The following is a 19,971-nucleotide window of genomic DNA, read 5'->3' as shown; positions in this document are numbered from 1 at the left end:
GTTTTGGGGAGATCCCTGGATGGCTCAGCGGTTTAGTGCCTGCCTTCAGCTCAGAGTGTGGTCCTGGAGTCCCGGGATCAAGTCCCATGTTGGGCTTCCTGTATGGAGCCTGCTTCTCTCTCTCTCTCTCTCTCTCTCTCTATCTCTATCTCTCTCTCTCTCTATCTCTATCTATCTCTATCTCTATCTCTCTCTATCTCTCATGAATAAGTAAATAAATAAAATCTTTTTTAAAAAAGTTCTGGGACGCCTGGGTGGCTCAGAAGTTGAGCCTTCGGCTCAGGGTGTGATCCCAAGTCTGGGGATCGAGTCCCGTATCAGGCTCCCTGTGAGGAGTCTGCTTCTCCCTCTGTCTATGTCTCTGTCTCTCATGAATAAATAAATAAAGTCTTAAAAAAAAAAGTCTTTTTAAAGAAAAAAAGCTTTAAAACACAGTTGAGGGGGATCCCTGGGTGGCGCCTCCCTTTGGCCCAGGGCGCAATCCTGGAGACCCAGGATCGAATCCCACGTCGGGCTCCCGGTGCATGGAGCCTGCTTCTCCCTCTGCCTGTGTCTCTACCCCTCCTCTCTCTCTGACTATCATAATAATAAAAATAAAAAATAAAAAAAATAAAACACGGTTGAGGGAAATTCAGAACTCGATCCATTTTTGAGTATGTATCTCCAGTTTATGTTCATTTACTTAGCAGTTATTTACATCTGTTACTGTTAGCATGTTCTCTATATTATTCAAAATAGAAGTGAGAAAAGATATGAAAAATAAATATGAAGGGATGAGCAATTCTTTTCTCCCAGTATACATCTTGTGTATTCCCAGAAGTTTGTGTTCACTTTGGAGACCACTGTTCAGGGGGAGCCCCTAGCCCCACTATAACACCCTCCCCACCACCCAGTAGCTTATTCCAGAGTTAAGACAAAAGCACCCCACGGGCATTGTCTGCTTTTGTTCCCTGCCAACCCCAATTGCTCTGATAAAACATTTACAGTTGTGGTTTTCAAACATGTTTTCCTTTTATTTTTTTAAGATTTTATTTGTCTATTCATGAAAGAGAGAGAGAGAGAGAGGCAGAGACACAGGCAAAGGAAGAAACAGGCTCCATGCAGGGAGCCCGACATGGGACTCGATCCCAGGTCTCAGGGATCACACCCCGGGCTGAAGGCAGGCGTCAAACCGCTGAGCCACCTGGGCTGCCGACATGTTTTCCTTTTAAGCCTAGTTGTCCTAGCTATGAAATTGGCTTGCTTTCTTCTTGCAGCATTTGGCCACTAGAAATCCCCTTCTGTAGTAGCTGGTAGCCCTCTCTGTCCCCCTTTTGTGAGCTTGCTCAGTTTGATGCCACAATTAAATGCAGACTGAAAGTGAAAATTATTGGCATTTTGCATATTGTCTTGGCCCTAGGGATCCCATGCCAAGGAGGAACTTTTTTCCATACTTTCCTTGTTTATTGTTTGTCCCAAAATACACTTTTCCTCAGTCCTTCCATTCAGTTTAGACTGTCTCCCTGGAGGAAGGCATGGGAACTGACCCAGCAGTTTGGATTAGCTGCTTGGTAGTCACCTGGAGAAATCCATGCACAGTTCTGAAAGCCAGGAGGCCTAGAAGTGCCATGGGTCTGGACAGCCCAGAGGCGTATTAGCAAACAGAGGAAGGAGAGGCTCAGGTGTGCTCCCCAGAATCTGGGAGCTGCAGATGGACACTCCGCTCCCACCACAGCTGGAGACTCTAGGCACATTTTTGTTCATCTGACCTCTACTGACCACAGTGCTTAGTTCTGTGACTGCCTCAATCTAGGAACCAAAACCCTACCACTTCCAGGGGGTGATTCCTGTGGTCTTACCTCACGGAACAGGCCTGGACTGACCTTAGAAGCTGAGCTAGTCTCTGCATAGACACAGATTTATCTCTGTTATGTGAGGTGATGAGGCTTTCCAACCAGTCCATACACAGGTATACCTACGTGATCTAGGTCAACAGTAATGATACTAAGATTCTTATTGTTTATTCGTTCCAGGCACTGCACTAAATACCAGGGTTATCTCATTTGATCTTCAAAACAATTTTGTGAGGTAGATAACTATTTCATTTTACATGTGAAGGAACTGAAGCTTAGGTTAAAATAACTTGTTCATAGTCCTAGCTGAGAGGTGGTGCAGGGATGCTAACCCAGGCTCATGACTAGTCTGCCTCCTGAAACACCTGACCACTTAAGCTTGTTTTCTGATCTTTAAAATCAGGCCATTGTCTATCTAGAGAGTCGAGGATTTAGATAATGCTTATAAAGGGTCTAGCACACAGACCTTACTAAATGGTTTCTGTTCCTATTTTTCTAGATATCATTTTTATTCTATGGTTTTAGAGTGAAAAAATTCTTGGATAGTCACATGCAACTATTATGTGCTGCATTCTGCACAGATAACACAGCCCCTGTTCTCTCAGGGGTTAGAGTTTGGGGCGGGGGGGGTGGCGAGGGAGTGGCAAACATAAGAAAAGGCTCTCAGTGCGTTATGTTTAGCATTGAGCCCTTTTTACTGAGAGTCAAGCAACACTGTGCCGCCACCATCAAGGTTGGTGGTCTCTGATTCCTTTCTGCACCAACCAGTGAGACAGCTGGTGTTGGGGACTCAGGATTGAGTAGAATCTCCTTGGCTCCTTTGGATACCAGAGCTCTGAGGCTGAGGAGTCAAGCACAAGGTGCTGGCCCCAAACAAGCTAGCCCGTGCTAGTTCCGTGGCAGGAACCTAGAACCTCAGGAGAGCTGGTGTGTCCATCCCTTTTCAGATTGGTCCGCACGAAGCCATTTCCTGTCCACAGTCTGATTTCAGTGAGATCATGTCCAAAGGTCTTGTAAAGGCTTTGTAACGTTGGCTGGTATCTCAGATTCTCTGAGAAACAGCAGGTAAGAAGCACGGTTCCTCCAGCATTTAAAGGGTGTTCCGAAATTGCTCAAGTATTTCTTCATAATCATGGTCATCATTATCTGCAAAAGAGTCCAAGTCAGTGATGATCTTTGGCTTTAGGCAGGATCCTTCCCTTTTTAGGGTACTGGACAGGGAAGGAGTTGGTCTGGATGCTCTAAGGTCCTTGCTAGGCCAGAAACTATAAATTATTCTGTCTGAATACTGTGTAAATATTCCCCTTGCATGCCTCGGGGAGGGTAGTATGTTGGAAGATGAACTCATTTTCCTTGCCAGGACTCTGAAGCCCGTGGAGAGGGACAGTAGGGACCCTCCAACCTAAGCTCATCCTTTTTTTTTTTTTTTTTTTTTTAAGATTTTATTTATTTGCAAGAGGGAGAGGGAGGGAGCAGAGGGGCAGAGCAAGAGGGAAAAGCAGACTCGTCCACTGAGCAGGGAGCCTGATACAGGGCTCCATCCCAGGACCCCAGGATCATGACCTGAGCTGAAGGCAGATACTTCACCAACTGAGCCATCCAGGCACCCCTTGGCCCATCCCCTTAAAAGCCTCTCTGTCCAGCAGAGAGCAGCAGAAGGGGGCTGCTCATGGGTGGGGCCTTGCTGAGGGTAAGGCCAGCACAGTCAGAGGTACAAGCAGGAGCAGGGTAAGGAGGGAAGAAGCGGGGACAAGGGTGAACTGGGGCTGACAGGGACTCACCTCCATCTTCTGTGATGGACTTAGTGTGCCTGCGGTCCTTCCTGTGGCCTGAGACCTTGCTGTATGTATTTGAGCTGTCCTTGGCATTCCGTGGCAGCGTCTGCATCTTGTGCTTGAGTAGAGGGGCTTGCTGCAGTTCTAAGAGTTCAGAAGACTAAGCGAGAGAAAAAGAAAAAGTCAGGGTCCCAAGAGATGGGCAGCAGAGTCCATGAAATGTCATTTCCTTCGACTATCACTTCCTCTGCTCCCCTCTTGACTTCCTTGCCAGGGTAGGGCTCCGTGGGACCCAAGTGTTTTTGTTTCTAGTGCCTGAAATGTTCTTTGGCAGAGGAGAGGGGCCAGGATGAAAGAGGAAAGAGTTGGCTAGAGACAGGGTGCCCTGAGTTTCTTCCCCAGAGGGGATTCAATCAGTGTCCTTCACATCTGCTGCTGAAGGGGAAGAAAGCAGTCACAGAATATCAGGACAGAGTGCCGGAGCTGAGAGGGGTCCTAGAAGGAGGAGGACTTTTGTTGAACTCCTACCTTCTGCCATATGCACACCTATTCGTTTATCTTCAGGGGACCCTCTTGAGTAGCTGTTTTGAGTTCCCAATGTACCCACAAGGAAACAGGCTCAGATAGAGTGTCAGGTCATACCTCACACAAGATTGCAAGCTGGGCCAAGGTTCAGACCCAGAGCCATGTTCATGACCTCTAAAGCTTATGCTCTTTCTATGCTTTGGAGAGCAAACCATTTAGGGCCCCTGATCAGCAGTGGGAAATACTGAAACCCAGGGAAGAAAAGTTGCAGGATCAAGGGTAGTGAGCAGGGACCAGGCCCAAAGTCACTTCCAGCAGGAACAAAGGCTGGAACTGAGGTCTCTCAATTTTTTTGTACTATGTTCTCCGGTACTGTCGGGAAGGCCTGTGTTTCAGATGCCTCAGTCCAGTCTGTGTTCAATCAGAAAAGGACTGGGATCCCTGGGTGGCGCAGCGGTTTGGCGCCTGCCTTTGGCCCAGGGCGCGATCCTGGAGACCCGGGATCGAAACCCATATCGGGCTCCCGGTGCATGGAGCCTGCTTCTCCCTCTGCCTGTGTCTCTGCCTCTCTCTCTGTGATGTGACTATCATAAATAAATAAATAAATAAATAAATAAATAAATAAATAAATAAATAAATAAATAAATAAATTAAAAATAAAAATTAAAATTAAAAAAAGAAAAGAAAAGGACTGCCCTCCACCCTCCTCCACAGATGCAGTCTCCTTCTGGGGCCGAAACTGCCCGATTTGTCTTTCTCACTTCCCCTTGCCCTCCCACCATCTACCCTCACAGTACAAAATACCAGTTTCTCCAAATCCCAAAACCGTAAGCCTGTTACACTTTACAAAGTGCTTTTGATGCAAATCAACTGCTATCAGCAGAGCACTGTAGTTAGGTGCCCAGGCTGGGTGGTCAGACCCAGCTTCAAACCCCAGCCTGCTGTTTGCTGGGTGTGTGCTCTCGGGTCAACTACTTGACCTCTCTGTGCCTCTTGTGTTCTCAACTGTAGAGCTATCCATCAGTGCCTGACCTCACAGTGCCCACCTCTCAGGTCATGAGAGCTCTGTGGGGCTACGCACATAAGGAGCCTGCGACAGAGTAGACACCCAGCAGGCAGCAGCTAAGAAACTAGAATTGTGAGTTAGTGACCTTATCTCAGGTGCACTGGTGAGAAAATGGAGAGGAAGCCAGGCCATGGAGCAAGTGAACTGGGCCATAAGCTTGGGTCCCTCTGCTTCCATGTCTGGTCCTTTCCCCATCCCTGTGATTTAGTTTGGATCAGTTCAGCATTCACTGGCGCTGTCTGCCTACCTGGGAGTGGGCAAGGCCCCTGCCCTCACAGACCACTCACAATACACCAAAAACTAGGTGTCGTCCCACCTGTTCCCACCCCTACCCACACCCCCAAGCTGCATACCACAAACATCAGTGTGAATGCAGAAGGGGGAAGGCTGTCACTGCCAGAGGAAGTCTGAGCTGAGCCTTGTCCACTGAAAAGAGGAAGAACATTCCAGCAATAGAACCAGAATGTGTAAAGTGCTGAGGCAAGAATCCTGGCATACTGAAGAAGCTCTAGGAGTTTATGGCTGAGTATGGACCAGAGTGGGTAGTGGAGGATGGGTCTGGGAGGGTGACACTGAAGTCAGTTTATAAAAGACCCTCCCTGGATGCCATGCTGAGGGGTTGGCATTACCCCCTTACCACAGGGAGCCACTGACGGTTCAGAAGATGGGGCTGAGGCGCATCAGTAACCAGGGAAGTGAGAGAGGCCATTCTGACAGCCATGAGGAGGGGTGGGAGAGGCTGCTGACACGGTTCAGGTGACAGATGATGAGGCCTACATGAGGGGACGATGGGCAGGGAAAGCAAGGTAAGCCTGGAGGCAGAGTGCTTATGCCATGGTTCAGGGCTTCTGCTTCGTGACTGACTTGGGCAAGTCTCGGAGGTCTCGGAGTCCTCGTTTTCTCACCCTTAAAATATGAATGATCATACCAACATTAGATTATAAGAATAATAGGTACAAAGTGTGTAAGTGTATAAACTGTAAGTTCTTCACAACCGAAAGAGAAATGGGATGCTGGACAAAACTGGCAGGACCTGCAGTGACCCTGACAACTTCCCCTCCCTGCCCATTTTGGTAGGTTGGTACCTGGCCGCTTTTCTCCTTGTTGCTTTGTTTCTTCTGCCCACTGAGACCCTGACTTTTGGGGGGCCTGGGTGGGGGGGGTTGGTTCTTGAAAGCCGGTAACCTCCGAAGGCTGTAGTAGAAGGCATCTGTCAGCTCCTCCACCGTGGCTACAGGGAGAGGCCCAGCCGGCTGGCCTGGCTGCCCCTCGGCCTCCACGACAGTCAGGTCCAGCCACCGGGGAGGGATCTCAAAGCACATCTCAGGGTTGGAATTGAGGCTGACCACCAAGAAAGGTTCCATGATTTTCTCCTCCAGCCGCAGGCCTGGGAAGGAGGGCAGAGGGTCAGCAGGATGGCTGCTGTCCTTGGCCACCACCTTGACTTCACAGGGCAATGAAAAATGGGCAGTCAGATCTTCCAGACTATAGCGCCGACTATCACTCATCTCTTCCACAAAACTACCAGAGAAGTAAAGGGGCAGCAGAATCTGGTCATCTTCTTCTACATCTTCATTCTCTTCCTCCTCCTCCTCTTCAGCCTTGTCACTCAGCCGCTGACACACCAAGACATCTATGTCCCTGCCTTCAGCCCCGTGGGCCTGGCCAGATCTCAACACCTCCAGCCTGTCGCCCACAGCCAGGGAAGTGAACCCAGGGCTCTCCACCCCTTCGCCCTCACAGTCCTTTGTGGCCACTACCCGGAGTGGCTGGCCTGGCTGGAGAGCACCCAGGAGATCATAGGCTGTGGGGAACTCTCTGGGTCGCCGCCGCAGCTTGCCCTGATAAGCCCCAGAGACCATGAAGTGTCTGGGTATCTTCCGGCCCTTGGTTGAAACCAGGACCCGCCAAGGTGGTGAGGCCAGGCCATGGATACAGAGCTTCTGGCCTTTCTGCAAGGAGCCTGCCCATGGGCTGAGGAAGATGGAGGGCCCCTCCGGAATTTCCAGGATCTCCATGCACAGAGGAAAGGGGCCTCCCCGGGCCAGGGCCTCACTCAGCAGCAGTGGTTGGATGAAATGAATGTGTTGAGAGGAACTAGTGACATCTTCCACGTCGACCTCCAGGCTGGAGGGGATCTTGACAATGGTCCTGCGCACTGTGGAGAGAGATCAGCTCAGAGGCACTCCTCACACCCGCCCGGGGGTGCCCCTCCACCCCTGGCAATGATGTCTGGGCTGCCTGACCTGTTCCTATTCTGTTCTGGCAGCATTTTCCTGTGGTATCAGATTCCTTAAGCATTCTGTTCTTTAACCTCTTTTCAAAAGCTGTTATAGAAATTGTTAAAAATTTGGGGATCCCTGGGTGGCTCAGTGGTTTAGCACCTGTCTTAGGGCCCACGGCATGATCCTAGAGTCCTGGGATTGGGCTTCCTGCATGGAACCTGCTTCTCCCTCTGCCTATGTCTCTGCCTCTCTCTCTCATGAATAAATAAATAAAATCTTTAAAAAAATTGTTAAAGATTTATAAAAGTAGAATAGTATAGTGAACCCCCTGTCACTATTTAACATTTAATGCACAGCCTATCTTCTTTCACTTATACCCTGTCTGTCCTCCACCACTGATTATTTTTAATTAGAAAAATCACATCATGCCATCTTGATCTTTCACCGTATCTCTAAAAGGAGTAGTTAAAAACCACAATGCCGTTACCATATCTAGATAATGATGATTTGATAATTCATTAATAGCATCAGATATCCAATTAGTTCAACCACTGTTTACATTTTTAAATTTTGAATGTAATTTTGTAAGCTACCTTTCCAGATCCTTTCTGCATTTTAAGTATAAAACCACATCAAGAGGGGCACCTGGGTCGCTCAGTTGGTTAAATGTCCGACTCTTGATTTCGCTCTGGTTATGATCTCAGTGTCGTGAGATCGAGCCCTGAGTCTGGTTCCACTGTGACTATAGAGCCTGCTTCAGATTCTCTCTCTTGGCAGCCCTGGTGGTGCAGCGGTTTAGCGCCTCCTGCAGCCCAGGGTGTGATCCTGGAGACCCAGGATCCGGTCCCAAGTCAGGCTCCCTGCATGGAGCCTGCTTCTCCCTCTGCCTGCGTCTCTGCCTCTGTCTCCCTCTCTCTCTGTGTCTCTCATGAATAAAAAAATAAAGATTATCTCTCTCTCTGCCCCACCTCCCCATTCATGCATGCTCTCCCCCAGAAAAAGAAATTAAGGAAAACACTGGTTGGGGCTCCTGAGTGGCACATTCAGTTTAGCGTCCGACTCTTGGTTTTGGCTCAGGTCATGATCCTCAGGGTCTTAGCGATCAAGCCCTGTATATGGGTTCTGCACTCAGAGCAGAGGCTGCTTGGGATTCTCTCTGCTTCCCCCTTTGCCCCTCCTGCTTGTGCGCTTGCTCTCTCTCTCTCTAAAATAGATGCATGGGGGATCCCTGGGTGGCTCAGCGGTTTAGCACCTGCCTTTGGTCCAGGGCGTGATCCTAGAGTCACAGGATCGAGTCCCACATCAGGCTCCTGCATGGAGCCTGCTTCTCTCTCTGCCTGTGACTCTGCCTCTCTCTGTGTCTCTCATGAATAAATAAATAAAATCTTTAAAAAAAATGAAATAAATAAAAAAATAAAATAAATAAATTAAAATAGATGCATGCATCTTTAAGAAAAAGAAAAACACTGATTGATGACCTTGGCAACTTGTTTCCTTTCTGGGCATCGATTAATACCTGGTTTATAAATTCAAGAGGTGGCTCCGCTGTGTTTGAGCCATATCACACAGAAGATGGAGCAAGGAATATCCTTCTCGTTTTATAGATGAGGACACTGAGGTTCAATGTGACTTGCCTCAGGTCACAGTTGGGATTTTTGCTTTGTGCCAGGTGAGCTAATAGCTGGTTGAAGCTGGTAGATGGGCATGGGGAGTTCATTATACTGTTCTGGCTTTTTTCTTCAAAGCACTTAATGGATTACCTGAACTGCCTCATTATCCAGGGCAGCCCCCAAGCCCAACCCACCATCAAAAGCCTTTGTTCCCCAGACTGTGGTCTCTTACTACTATTTCCCACAGGATTCCAGGGCTCCCTGGGAAAGAGAATACTTCCTAGAGAGGAAATGTGCAATGGTCTGGAACATCTTACACCAGAAACTAAGAAAAATCTATTCGAGACCATGCAGGTGTGTCACAAGGATTCAGGAGCCAAACTGAAAAGGCTCCCATAGGTCAAAGCTGAGATGTGTGAGCATCAATAATAATTCCAGTGGATTGGAACACTGAAAATATTTCATCTGTGAGTTCATAATGATGATTTTTTTATTTTATACATTAATTTTTATTGGTGTTCAATTTACCAACCTACAGAATAACACCCAGTGCTCATCCCGTCAAGTGTCCCCCTCAGTGCCCGTCACCCATTCACCCCCACCCCCCGCCCTCCTCCCCCTCCACCACCCCTAGTTCATTTCCCAGAGTTAGAAGTCTTTATGTTCTGTCTCCCTTTCTGATATTTCCCACACATTTCTTCTCCCTTCCCTTTCACTATTATTCATATTCCCCAAATGAATGAGAACATACACTGTTTGTCCTTCTCCGGTTACTGTGGCCAAGTTCATGATGATTTTTTTAAAAACCTAAATAATCATCCTTGAAGAATGCTAGGGAGCCAATCCATTTTAAAAGCTAGTAAACAGGTGTCTGGGTGGCTCAGTCGATTAAATGTCCAACTCATGGTTTCAGCTCATGATCTCAGGGATGTGAAATCAAGCCCCGAGCAGGCCTCTGCACTCAGCATGGAGTCTGCTTGAGATCCTCTCCCTCTCCCTCTGCCTCTTCCCTATGCACATTCTCTCTCAATAAATAAATAAGTTGTTAAACTAGTAAAGTATAGGTCATTTCTTAGGGTGTCCCTCCATGCAGGCTAGAGGCATTGTGCAGAGCACTGCTCATGAAACAGGACCTGGCCAGGTCTGCCAGAGTGGAGGTAGAATGGTATCCTGGAACCTCGACATATATAAACACAATGTCCCATATTTATTTCTTTTTTTTAAATTTTATTTATTTCTTAATGAGAGACGCAGGCAGAGGGAGAAGCAGGCTCCACACAGGGAGCCTGACTTGGGACTCAATACCGGGTCCCCAGGATCATGGCCCGGGCTGAAGCCGGTGCTAAACTGCTGAGCCACCCAGGCTGCCCAATGTCCCATATTTCTTGTACAAATTAACCAAAGGGGCATAGGGGCTTTTTATAGTAGTTTCCTAATAGACGAATGAGGGACAATAGGATTAAAATCACTATCTCGGGTCCTAAGGATATCATGGATCAGGTAAGGATCAGCAACAGACACTCACATTACTAATGCTGGCCCATCCATTGTATTTGACTATATCACATGGCAAGGTTGGCGCTGCAAGTTAGGTTGGTGACAGACATAGAGCCAGGTGGGGACTCCCTGCCCCACACCTCATGCAGCAGTGAGAACTGCCTCATGTGTCTGGTCAAAACTCTAAGTGCCTATTTACAGATGGACAGAAAAGAGCTAACAGTTGGCCTGAGGAAAGCTTGCCTGCAAATTTGGTCCTTGGCTGGCATCTGAGAACATGGTGTAGCACGTGTTCCCACCATCTTCTAACTGGTGGGGGCGGTTTCCTGTCCTTAGACTGTACAAAATAGTCAGTGATGCTGAACACCTGCTTTCTGTATGGAAGTCCGGAATTTTGGTATGTGCTAAGCAGAGGGTAGTATGTGACCAGCGCCTGAGAAAAACCTTGGGCACTGAGTCTGTGAGCTTCCTTGATAGACAACACCTACATGTGTTGTCATAGTTCAGTGCTAGAGGGATTCGCCAAGTCCTGTGTGATTCCACCAGAAGAGGACTCTCCTTCCTCTTGCTATAATAAATCATGGCTGTGAGTACAACCATATGTGAAGGAAGTCCCATGAGGCCTCCCAGGGGGTCATCAAACCTGGGGTGGCCTTGGGCCCAACACAACAGGAAATACAGGGGACAGAGGCATGCTGGCACCAGCACAAGGATGCCGGCAAGAAAATCCAAAATGGGAGAGAGCCCACAGGACGAATGGCCTAGGCCTTTCAACAGATTAATTATAAGAAAAATAAGAAACGTGAATCTATAGATTAACAGATTTAAGCCTAACAATCAACAGCAATGTTTGCATCTTATCTGGATCCTGCTGTGAATAAACGGTAAAACAATTTATGTGGGGGATCCCTGGGTGGCTCAGTGGTTTAGCGCCTGCCTTTGGCCCAGGGTGTGATCCTGGAGACCCAGGATCAAGTCCCATGTCAGGCTCCCTGCATGGAGCCTGCTTCTCCCTCTGCCTGTGTCTCTGCCTCTCTCTCTGTGTGTGTCTTTCATGAATAAATAAATAAAATCTTAAAAAAAATTTATGAGACAATAGAGGAAATTCAAACACCAAGTAGTAGTATTAGGAGTTACTGTTAATTCTTTTTGGTGTGATGATGGTATTGTGTGTCTGTTTAAAAAAATTATTTTTAAAAGAGAGACACTGAAGTCTTTGTATGAGAAATGATAGGATACCTGGGGTTTGTTTTGAAATAATCTGGCAGGTGGGGAAGAGATGAAACGGGATAGATAGGTCATGAGTTAATAATTATGATGTCAGGTGATGGGGTCCAGAGGTTTGTTATCCTAGTCTGTGCTTGTATTTGAATTTTTCCACTACTTTTTCCACTACTAAACTACTTTATTGTAGTTTTCAAAGATTCTGAAAAATCAGGAATTCCCTGATAAGGAATTCCCACCATAGCCCACCAGCAGCCATGACCAGCTGCTCCCCAGGTAACTGCCAGGGAGCTGAACCTCAAACTCTACCCTCCAGGGAAGAGGCCCCAGGGCACCTGTTCCTCTGCCTCTGCTCCGACTGGGCCTCCAAGTGGCCAAACCTGGCCAGGTCTGCCTGTTTCACCAGCCCTGCTCTGCACGCTGCTTCCAGCCTGTCCTAAGAAATAGCCCGTGAAACAGCTAAGGATTCACCCGGTGCCCTCATCACCCAGACAGGAGGGTTTTACTTTGTAACTGTTGTTTTGTCCTAGTTGCTAGCCAGTTCACAATCCCAACTTTTGCCTGATTTTATAAAACTGCTATGTAGGACCTCACAGTTAAGTCCCCTCATTTTCCTGTCTCCTTTTATACCAAACTTCCCACTATTTGGGAGTCTTTATTCTGTTATATTGTAATGTACTGAGTAAGCCACCTGGTACCTTCCATCTGTGCTGCTTCCCAGGGCCCCCCTCTGACCCCACCAACCTGCCCAGGCAACTCACTGTGCATGATGGCTTGGACCTCATACTGGGGCCTCAAGATCAGGGTACGCCAGGGGAGGGTTGGGCAGGTGAAGAGGAGGTTGCTCAGTGCTGGGTCCTGCAGGGCCTTGAGCAGGGGCCGAGGGGCACCGGGCTTCCACTCCCAGAAGGGCCCCTTCTGAGACAGAGGCAGGTGCAGAATGAACGGATGTGTTTCAGTGTCTAGTACACAGCGGGCACAATAGGTCCCATGGTGTGTCTCCACAGCCTCGAGTTTAAGGGGCTGGTCCTCAGGCACCACTCTGGCCTCTGTGGTGATTCTGTGGGTCGACATGAAGCAAATGGGCAGCGTCTTGGAGCACTGGGTTGCAGCAGAGAGCAGCTCCTCCAGGGTCCCATAGCTCTGACAGCCAGTGAGGGGGCTGAAGTAGCCTGTGGGGCACAGCAGAGGGTGTCAAGGCAGGACAGGCCTTTGCAGGGTTCAGAGCCACGTATACCAGGTCCTGTCTGCCACAGAGAACTCAGTCAGAATTCCCTGGAGACAGGCCCCAAGCATCTAGACATCCAGGCTGCAGGGCTGAGGGACAAGTTCCTCCTCGCGCGGACAGGCAAGAACACTGAGGGATGGTTGCCAAGGACAGAACAGCAGTGTGTTTCCCAAAAGACACACTGACAATGACATTTGCCTACATCCTGAACCGCACCTACCTCCAACTTTGCTTCCATACTCCTCACCACTGCTCCAATCCCGTACATCCGACACCTATCACCCCATGCGGGGCAGTGCCATTTTCCTTCTCTCTCAAACTAGAAACCCAGGAGCTCCTAGCCAAATGACCTCAGACTACCCCCCTTCATCCTGTCTGCCAGTTCTGGTGGCCCGACTTGTTCTTCACCCACCTCTTTCCCCTGTCCCCATCCGCTCTTCTCCTGCCACTGTACTGGCCCTAAACACCCCACATCCAGACATAACATTGCTTCCAGAGTTTTCCTGCCCCAAAATGCCCCACACAAGTCTAATCAAGGCCACATCACACTACACCCACACTGAAGGACATTCTCCAAAAGTACCAGTCTAGACTCTACAAAAAGTTGATGTCAAGACAAAGGCTACAGAATTATGCCATCCTGAAGGAGATTAAGAAATCCAGATGTGGACAGCAAATAGATGGGTCCTGCTTTTTTATCCAGTCTGAAACCCTGCGCCTTTTGATGGGGTCATTAAGCCCGTTCACGTTCAGAGTTACTATCGAAAGATATGAGTTTAGGGTCATCATGATATCTATTCAATCCTTGTTTTTGTGGATTGTTCCACTGAACTTCTTCTTAAAGGGGAATTTTAAGAGTCCCCCTTAAAATTTCTTGCAGAGCTGGTTTGGAGGTCACATATTCTTTCAGTTCCTGCCTGTCTTGGAAGCTCTTTATCTCTCCTTCCATTTTGAATGAGAGCCTTGCTGGATAAAGTATTCTTGGTTGCAGGTTCTTCTCATTTAGGACCCTGGATATATCCTGCCAGCCCTTTCTGGCCTGCCATGTCTCTGTGGAGAGGTCTGCTGTTACCCTAATATTCCTCCCCATGAAAGTCAGGGATTTCTTGTCTCTTGCTGCTTTAAGGATCTTCTCTTTATCTTTGGAATTTGCAAACTTAACTATTAAATGTCGAGGTGTTGAACGGTTTTTATTGATTTTAGGGGGGGATCTCTCTATTTCCTGGATCTGAATGCCTGTTTCCCTTCCCAGATTAGGAAAGTTTTCAGCTATGATTTGTTCAAATACATATTCTGGCCCTCTGGCCCTTTCGGCGCCCTCAGGAACCCCAATTAAACGTAGGTTTTTCTTCCTCAGGCTGTCGTTATTAAACTCAACACCAAAGAAACAAACAATCCAATCATGAAATGGGCAAAGGACATGAAGAGAAATCTCACAGAGAAAGACATAGACATGGCCAACATGCACATGAGAAAATGCTCCGCGTCACTTGCCATCAGGGAAATACAAATCAAAACCACAATGAGATACCACCTCACACCAGTGAGAATGGGGAAAATAAACAAGGCAGGAAACCACAAATGTTGGAGAGGATGCGGAGAAAAGGGAACCCTCTTACACTGTTGGTGGGAATGTGAACTGGTGCAGCCACTCTAGAAAACAGAGTGGAGGTTCCTCAAAGAGTTAAAAATAGACCTGCCCTACGACCCAGCAATTGCACTGTTGGGGATTTACCCCAACGATTCAGATGCAATGAAACGCCGGGACACCTGCACCCCGATGTTTCTAGCAGCCATGTCCACAATAGCCAAACTGTGGAAGGAGCCTCGGTGTCCATCGAAAGATGAATGGATAAAGAAGATGTGGTTTATGTATACAATGGAATATTCCTCAGCCATTAGAAACGACAAATACCCACCATTTGCTTCAACGTGGATGGAACTGGAGGGGATTATGCTGAGTGAAGTAAGTCAATCGGAGAAGGACAGTGTATGTTCTCATTCATTTGGGGAATATAAATAATAGTGAAAGGGAATATAAGGGAAGGGAGAAGAAATGTGTGGGAAATATCAGAAAGGGAGACAGAACATAAAGACTCCTAACTCTGGGAAACGAACTAGGGGTGGTGGAAGGGGAGGAGGTTGGGGGGTGGGGGTGAATGGGTGACAGGCACTGAAGGGGGCACTTGACGGGATGAGCACTGGGTGTTATTCTGTATGTTGGCAAATCGAACACCAATAAAAAATAAATTTATTATAAAAAAAAAAGAAAAAAAAAGAAATCCAGATGTGATCTGGAGGCATCTGGGTGGCTCAGTTAAGTGTCCAACTCTTGATTTCAGCTCAGGTATTCATCGCAGGATTGTAAGTTCAAGCCCTGCACTGGGCTTCACACTGGGTGTGGAGCCTACTTTAAAAAAAAAAAAAAAGTGGATACCTGGGTGGCTCACTTGGTTAAGAGTCCGACTTGGGAAAAAAAAAAAAAAAGAGTCCGACTTGATTTCACCTCAGGTCATGATCTTAGGGTCATGAGATCAAGCCCCATGTCAGGCTCTGCACTGGGCATGGAGCCTACTCAAGATTCTCTCTCCCTCTCCTCCTCCCACCCTCCCCCCACTTCGCACACACACACTCTAGGAAAATAAGTGAAAAGGAGAAGGAAATTCCTATTGAAAAAGAAAAATCAATATGTGACCTGAGATTGTCTTCTGGATCAAGGGGAAAACAGCTATAAAGGACAATTATTAGGGCAGTTGTTGACATTTGAATAAACTAGGTTAGGCAGTAGTATTATATCGATACTCAACTTCCTGAATTTGATCATCGAACTATACTTTTATGAACAAATGTCCTTGTACTGAGGAATAATAGTAAATATAAGGAGTAATATTTAGTTGTAAAGGGTTATCATGTCTGCAGTTCATTCTCAAATGGTTCAGAAAAAAATACATAGACATACACATAGTAATATATGTCCTTGTGTTGGAGAACTGGGAAACAATTGGTACATCTGGATAAAGGGTGTATGGTAGTTCTAGCAAGTCTTCTGTAACTTGAACATATTTCAGAATAAAAAGAAAAAAATCCTCAAAAATACAAAATAAAGCCACCACTTCCATATTTAAAACCCTCACTGGCTCCACAGTGCTTGCAAAGATCAAAATGTGCCAGTGCCCCACAAAGCCCTACTTGCAGTCTGCCTGCCACCACTTGCCTCTCACCTGGAACCCAAGGCCTCGCCTGTCCCATTCAGGCAATCTCGGTAAATCATATGTAGAATGAGCGCTCAGAGTATACCTGCTCTGTGCCATGCCCTGTGCTAAGCACTTCATGCGTGGCAACTCACTCAATGCTCACATCAAGCCTGATTATTACAGAGGAGTAAACTGAGGCACAGAGGGGTGCCAGGAACTGGCCAAGATAAAACTAGTAGCTGCCAGAGCCAGGATTCCCATCCAGACTGTCAACTTCAGTGTCCCGGCCCATGGGCCACCAATGCTACTCACCTCCTGCCGTAACTGAGCTACGTCCCTTCTGGAGCACCAGATATGCACCTGTTCCTCCCTGGAGTTTCTGCCTCTGGGAATTCTTCCAGCTCAGGTGCCACCTCCTCCAGGAAGCCTGCACAGATGCCTGTGGCAGGCTACCCCCCTGCCAGGAACCCTCTCTAAACTATGTTTCGACTGTTGTTGCCCTCTCACTGCCATCCTGGAAGGCCCCGGCTGGGGAGGGCTGCACCCGGTTCATCCTGAGCCCCACTCCCCAAACCCCTAGCACAGGGCCTGGCACACAAGTGTCAGCAAATGTTTGGTGAGCGAATGTATGAGCAAACACAGAGACAGGCAGATGGACAAAGACCTGGAACAAAGGAAAGAGCCCCAGCTGAGAGGCAGATGTGATCAGAGATGTTATGGAGAGGGTGCAGCCACCCAGGCTAAGGGCATTGTTGGACCGCTCTGAGGACACCCCAGGCCTTAGAGCAGGGCAGCGATGGATGTGAGAGCGCATGCGATGGATGTGAGAGCGCATGCGCCGACCTAGAGGGGTGGGAGTGCCTGCTGGGGCGGGCGAGCCCACGGGTGTGCCCGGAAGGGGCCACTTGGGAGGAGACACAGCTGCCTTCCTTACCGTGGAAGTCAGGGGTGATTTCCATGGTCTGGCCGGTTCCTGGGTTCTCGCAGACCACCTTCTGGAGGCGAACCTGGGTGACCTTGATCAGGTCCCCCGTGGAGAGGCAGCACTCGTTCCCAGAGATCTCGTAGATGGAGCCTGCAGAGAGACAGACCAGTTTCCTTGTGCAGCAAGAGCCAAGTGCCGGGTGGCCAGTGCCCTGTTCCCCAACAGGCTGTGCTTTGCCTCACCTTCGCACATGCTCCTGCTGCCTGGAGTGGCTTCCCTGTCTCCCCACCACGTGGCCCTCGTTCAGCTGTACTCAGGCAGCGTGCACCCTGCCTTTGCCGGCTCTTAGTGCTGGCTACCCCTCTGCGATAACTTCTCTGGCCTTCTCCACATCCCCGTGCCTCCCCGACCGAGCTCATAGGCAGGGCTGGTCGTCTCAGCATCACTGCAGCTGCACAGGCCGCGTCTAAGCATGTGCTGAAGTCCTGAGTGAGTTAGGCCGGAAGGCCCAAGGTACAGCTACACTGCCAGGCCCTGAGACGGTCGGTGCCTGCCTAGAGGTCACACACGGCCTGACACCCCCCTAGGGTGTAAACTGTCTTTTCTTCTTCAGATGAATTATTTTTAAAGGGAACACAGGGCAGCCCGGGTGGCTCAGCAGTTTAGCGCCGCCTTCAGCCCAGGGCCTGATCCTGGAGACCCGGGATCGAGTCCCACGTCAGCTCCCTGCATGGAGCCTGCTTCTCCCTCTGCCTGTGTCTCTGCCCCTCTCTCTCTGTGTCTCATCAATAAATAAATAAATAAAATCCTTAAAATTTAATTTAATTTTTTAAAAAAGGAGCACAGGAGAAAATGGAGGGCCACTGACAGAGTGGGCCCTGTAGGCAGGTTCTGGGTGCCACCATCAAGCACAGCAGCCCCACTTAACTATTTTCAAGTGTTTAAAGCAATGTCCAGGGCATAGAAGGCACTCAGTAGAGATCTCTCCCACAGGGGGTACAGGCTCCGTCTGCTAACAAGGGACACGACCCCACACACAGGTCAGCCTTGAGGCCACCTGACCCACTGCATTTCACAACAGCCCTGAGAAGCTGCTGAAAATCCTACCCCTTATCCCAGGAAAACGCACCCAGGCTCATAAACTGCAGCTCTGTCTCCAGTTTCAAGGGGTGGTCCCCAGGGCTGGCGGGACTAGCTGCTGGGGCGCCACACTGCGCCGTGACTGCCCTCCGAGGGATGACCGGGTCCCTTTCCTAAATGAGCTGCTCCCGGCTGAGGCTGGGTGGGGTCCCCAGATTACCAGGTCAAAGGGGCCAGAACTGGGACTCCAGCCCAGGGTGTGTGTATAGCTGGATAGCTGGGACACCGCAGCACACTAGGGCTTCGGAGGGTGGGGCCCACCCACCTGCCCCATTACTCACCCCTCTGCGCACCCACCCCCACCTCGCCACTTCCCATGCCTGGGTTCAGGCAAAATGAGGAAGCAGCCATTGTGACACACAGCAGTCAGGGGATGTGGGCAGTAGAACAAACAGCAGAGGCCTGCAGGGAGCCCCCCCCCGGGGGGGGGTCAGCATTTGAACCCGCATCTTCCACGTTCCCAAGTGGACCTGCAAACCCTAGTCAGTGGTGGCTCCTGGATGGCTCTTCTCAAGTCTCCCCCTTTTTCTAGGACTGCACCCCCCTCCCCCTTGGAATCTCAGAACACTGGAGGCTGCTGTGGCCAAGCAAGGGAACGGATGCCACAGGGCATCCCTGCCTTCGTTCGCTTTCGAAGGAAGGAGACTCGCCCCCTCCACCCAGTCCCCAAGTTCCCTTTCCCTCCAGCATCCCCACTCTGTTCCTCGCCACAGTTCCTCCCTCACCCTCTTAGCAGCTTCTGCTCCCTCTGCCGCTGGTCAGTCGCTCCCTTGTCCCTTCAGCCCCTGCTGTGCGCGCATGCCTGGGAACCAGGCGGGCAGACGGTGCAGGTGCGCCAGGAGCAGAGGGCAGGGAGGGCCCAACTCCAGAGCTGACGCATCGGGGAGCGGAGCTGAGGGCGCAGGTGGGCTGGGAGGGCTGAGAGGAGGCGCGCAGGTTGGCCGCGGGGGGGGGGGTGGCTGGCACGAGCCTCCCCACCGCCAGGCCGCCCTCGGGGCGCAGCGCGCTTCCACCTGCGCCTGGCCCGGTTCGCCCGCCGAGGGTCTGAGCTCACTGACTGCTCGTCGTCGCCCCGCGGGGCAGTCTGCGCTCTCGCATCCACGGAAGCAAGAGCCGAGGCGCAGAGACGCGGAGCGGCCCCAGGTGGCACGGGCGGCGGCGGCCGAGCTGGCCTCCCGGGGGTCGCGGGCTCCCGGGCCCTCACTCACCCTGGAAGTACACCCCCGAGCAGACCCGCAGCACACGCGGGAGGGAGGCGAGGTCCAGGGTGCAAACGAAGCTGTGCAGCGACACCGGCTCCATGGTCCTCGCGGCTCCCCCGACGCCGAGCGAGTGGCGGCGTTCCCCGCGCCGAGCCCGCAGCCCCGCCCCGCGGCCACGTGGGCGGAGCCGCCCGCCGCGAGGCGTGGGAACCCGCGGGCGCCCGCTTCCCGCCTCGGCCGGCGGGGGTCTCGGTGGGGCCCCGCGCCTGGAGGCTCTGACCGCGGGAAGCCGGTCCCCACGTCCCTCCCGGGTGGTCTGTGGGGCACCCCGCGGTGGGCGGGGCGCTGACGCCCCAGCCGCCCCCCGCCGGCCCCGAGTCGGGAGGGGAAACGCGGCGGCCTCGGGGAGCTCTGCGCCGGGCGTCGGCGCGGGAAGGACCTGGCGGCCCTGCACCAGGGAGCTCACCCTTTCCGGGATGCTCGTGCCTTCTGGACATTTCTAGTTAAAACTTCTTCCTTGGGCTAAAG

At 50.3% G+C, this 19,971-nt stretch overlaps 1 protein-coding gene across 1 annotated transcript; it reads right to left on the bottom strand.

Moving 5' to 3' along the window:
* Window positions 1-974: 974 nt before the first annotated feature.
* Window positions 975-19,547, bottom strand: THEMIS2 (thymocyte selection associated family member 2). The gene is made up of 6 exons (XM_055331094.1): window positions 19,450-19,547; window positions 17,111-17,251; window positions 12,516-12,926; window positions 6,284-7,356; window positions 3,614-3,767; window positions 975-2,978 (listed from the first exon to the last, which is right to left on the bottom strand). Exons 1-6 carry the CDS (start codon window positions 19,541-19,543, stop codon window positions 2,923-2,925), a joined length of 1,929 nt encoding a protein of 642 aa, XP_055187069.1. The 5' UTR covers window positions 19,544-19,547; the 3' UTR covers window positions 975-2,922.
* Between the last annotated feature and the right edge of the window lie 424 nt (window positions 19,548-19,971).

The sequence above is a fragment of the Nyctereutes procyonoides genome, unplaced genomic scaffold (genome assembly GCF_905146905.1).
Source record: "Nyctereutes procyonoides isolate TBG_1078 unplaced genomic scaffold, NYPRO_anot_genome, whole genome shotgun sequence".
In the NCBI taxonomy this organism is placed as follows: Eukaryota; Metazoa; Chordata; class Mammalia; order Carnivora; family Canidae; genus Nyctereutes; species Nyctereutes procyonoides.
The sequence above is the reverse complement of the archived record's forward strand: the minus strand, read 5'-3'. Positions and strand labels throughout refer to the sequence as shown.

Bases quoted from the DNA above. Each gene is read 5' to 3' on its own strand.
- THEMIS2 (XM_055331094.1), bottom strand. From the start codon at position 19,543: ATGGAGCCGGTGTCGCTGCACAGCTTCGTTTGCACCCTGGACCTCGCC. The intron at 3,768-6,283 runs GTACCAACCTAC...TCTCTCGCTTAG, and splicing joins ACAAGGAGAAAAGCGGCCAG to TCTTCTGAACTCTTAGAACT. The intron at 2,979-3,613 runs GTGAGTCCCTGT...ACTCTTTTGCAG, and splicing joins GTCCATCACAGAAGATGGAG to ATAATGATGACCATGATTAT.